This window comes from Pinus tabuliformis, chromosome 7 (genome assembly GCF_031772625.1).
Source record: "Pinus tabuliformis cultivar Carrire ecotype Pingquan chromosome 7, CPIR1, whole genome shotgun sequence".
Lineage (NCBI taxonomy): Eukaryota > Viridiplantae > Streptophyta > Pinopsida > Pinales > Pinaceae > Pinus > Pinus tabuliformis.
Window position 1 is genome coordinate 293,188,377 of NC_142293.1, and position 3,552 is coordinate 293,191,928.

The 3,552-nt window shown below is 40.5% G+C and overlaps 1 protein-coding gene across 1 annotated transcript; it reads left to right on the forward strand.

Moving 5' to 3' along the window:
• The first annotated feature begins 905 nt into the window (after window positions 1–905).
• Window positions 906–1,496, forward strand: LOC149247037 (uncharacterized). The gene has a single exon (XM_089443172.1). It carries the CDS (start codon window positions 906–908, stop codon window positions 1,494–1,496), a length of 591 nt encoding a protein of 196 aa, XP_089299298.1.
• Window positions 1,497–3,552: the final 2,056 nt, after the last annotated feature.

Consider the following 3,552-nt stretch of genomic DNA (forward strand, 5'->3'; position numbering starts at 1 on the left):
GCATCAATTAACGCCTGGGGGGCAACCTCAAGGTACACAAATTGCGTCTGGGGGGCAACCTCAAGGACAGTATGTATCCGTGGTGCAATACATTCCTCAAGGTCAACCCCAGCCTCAATATGTACCCCAGGGTCAACCTCAGTATCAATTTATACCTCAAGGTCAACCCCAGTATCAGTACTTACCTCAAGGGTATCTACCCCAAGGTCAGTACTCGAGTCAAGGTTACCAACCACCCCAAGGTCAATCTTATGTTCAAGGTATGGGAAATGTACCTTTCAGTTATCAATCCTACCCTCAATCCGGTTATGGATCTCAATATCCTCAACCTGTCATGGGTCAATACCCTGGAATGAACATAGTGTGGGATCCATCGCAAGTTCTGTTATCATTGAAAATTCCGTTTCCAAACATTTGCTCAGATTAGCTTAAAGACCAAGTGTTTTCACAGCGCATGAATCCTTTAGCAGTTTCGCAGCGCAGCCTGTTTTAGTGATTTCGTAGCGTGCTACGAAATGGGGGATTTGTTCGAATCCATAGTAGCTGTCATGCAAAATAGTTCTGGGGCGGATACATTTTACAGGTGGCATGTTCTCAAGAAGTCATCATCAATGCTTGTCATTAAGTTTGGTCAGTGTGAGTTTCTTAGAAAGGGTGCAATAATTGGTTCATTGATGGATGCATGACCAATGCCTATCATACAGCCATTTGGGCAGCAATCTTTGTTCAATAGATATGTGGACAGCTATTACAATGATGCTAATGGATCTGTTGGTTCTTCATATCATACAAAGACACTTAAACTCATCCCAGCATGCAGAGGCATAATTTTGTACCTATGGAACCATCATGGACAAAGAATATTAACCTCAATGTACTTATTTTCTGTGTTTTGGTTTATAATGATGCGCATACATGAACCAGTTGCTTCTGTTTGTTTCAGTCCAGGAAATGATGATATTTTGTATGCAGCATATGCAAACACAGTTACTTGCTTGGATGTGCGCATGGCACCTTCCAGTGGACAAGTGCAAAAGTACACATTCAATACAGAGGACATAAATCAGATTACTATGAACTTTAAGTCATATTTTCTTGCGGCTGCAGATGACAGAGGAGAAGTAAAGATTATTGACATTTGTCAACATTGCCTTTACAAAACACTCAGATCCGTACACACAAATATTTGCAGCTCTGTGCAGTTTCATCCTTGGCGGCCATGGGAAGTTATATCTGGGGGATTAGATTCAAAAATTGTAGCATGGGACTTTTCAAGAGGAAGTCAACAAATGGTTATAGACGCTGCAGTTCCCACCATAGAAAATGCAGAAAATGCCTCGAGTACAAATCAAATTTGTAATCCTCCTTTTGTTCATGCTTTGGCGGTTCCAGAGGAAAATATGGATGGAAAATGTTTTGTGTCAAATAATAATTCACCTGCTATAATGTATGCCAAATTTGGGAATCTGGAGTTCGCACGTCAATTGTTTGACTGAAGACATCAACGAGATGCCGTCTCATGGGGTAACATGATTGCTGCTTATGCTCAGAGTGAAGATGTCAAAGAAGCCTTGAGGCCAGAAGGAGTGAGCCATGATATTGTTATCATGGTTGGCGTATTGCCAGTGGGTGCGCACTTAAGGGTTCTACGATGTCGTGAATGGATCCATGCCCATATGATGAAGATTGAACTTGATTAAAATATTATCCCCAATCTTGTGATTATGTATGCCATGTGCACGTAAACTGTTTGACAACATTAGCATTAGAATTCTCTCTTACGAAATGCAACGATTAAATGCCATGTGTCAAGTGGTCTTTATGAGGACCCCCCTTGCCATATTACCAAATGTATGGAATGAGTGAAGAGGCCAAATGATGGTAAGGATTTGATTGCCACAGGGCCGCCGTTATTAGTGACACCGGGATAGAGATGTGGCACTTCTGATGGCCACCTGCATTAGTGAAATCACCAGAATCACAACACCAGAGGCTCATTACAATGATGATGTGTTGAGCGATGTCTTTCATTTGATTGTTACAGCTTTCCGCGGTTTAGATAATATAAATAGTCTCCTTGCAAACTGCCTACCATGCGATTATTTATGATATATATCAGTGTGCGCCCCGGATGCTGCAGGGTGTTATTCCAAATATGACACATGAGCTCCTGACAGATCAATTAGATGTGAGAAATGAAGAAGCACCGTTAGCGCTGGGAAGGAGGGAACTTATTAGACTTTGTACCAAATGGTATTGCAAATACAAGCACTTCTGGTGCTTGCTGGAAGAGCATCGGGTTCGCTTTGTTGTTGAAAAGTTTGTAAGTGATACTAGTGTACTTGATCAATCTCTCACAGGCCAAAGCAAATCAGAAGCTCGAAAAGATTTATGTGTAGTTGGTCCATCTGTTGGAGGTCAGTATGCTGATAATCACGCCAATGTTCATTTGGTACCTAAAACGTAAACTTAAAGTTGCTGGCATCACAGAATCTTTGAACATTGTTGGACAATGTGAAGGTTCATGTTACAGGGAATGTGATTCTGAATCTCAGCATAGCAAAGGTAAAACTGAAGAATGGCAACAGCAGCTATTCAATTTTGTGAGGAGTTTAGAGGAAGAATGTGTTTTTTAAGTCACACAGCAGTTTCGTAGCGCGCTACGAAACTGCTGTAGGTGATGTTTTCAATGCAGAATAAACAGTTTGACTGGGAATGTTAGAAGAGAGACACCTGTACATCAATACAGCCTATAGCTCATCTGGAGACATGGTGTTTGGTAGCAACGTTCCATACTTTGAGTTATTAAAGAGTTAGGAACATGCTGCTACATTTTCGGAGGATGGTAGGAGACAGGGACCTTAAAAATAGGTGTTTTGATCCTGATGATAAATGATCCATCAGTGCTTACAGGTATCCAAAGTCAGCGTTCTTCGCATCTGTAGCTCAATCATCTTGAGCCTAACCAACAAAAGACAGCTGTCAAAGATCAAGAAAGGAATCAGGCATACGAGGAGATGAAGTTAGAGTTTTAGTGTGTTTAGGACTCTTTGTAATTACAGCTCAATACTTTATGTATTTAATGAGTTTGTTTAAAAATAGATAAGGGTAGTTAATGATAGGTCATCGAGCTCCCCTCATGCTTGAGGAGGAGACTCGAAGTAGTTAAGTAGGTTTTTCCTATATATAGTGAAAACTCTGATGTAATTGGGGTTGGAGATTTATGAAAAAACAGAGTTTTTATATTGGCTGATGTAAAAGACTTTTGACAGTAATAGAAAGATTACTTTTTCTTCCCAAGATTCATCTTGTGTTCAAAGGCTCAGAATATATGTGGTTTTGTCTTTATCCTTTCTGTTTTACAGCTCAATAGACATGCAATCACTCTGAATTCACCTAGTGCTCAGACTTCCTGTGTATGTTTATGAGTTGAGGTTCTTGTTGAGAAATGTTCTGAGTGTTTAAACATTATATGCCTTGGCTTCCATGATTGAGTAGTTAATAGTTTACTGCAGAGGTGTTTGACTCCATGAGCCCAATGGAAGAAGTGTT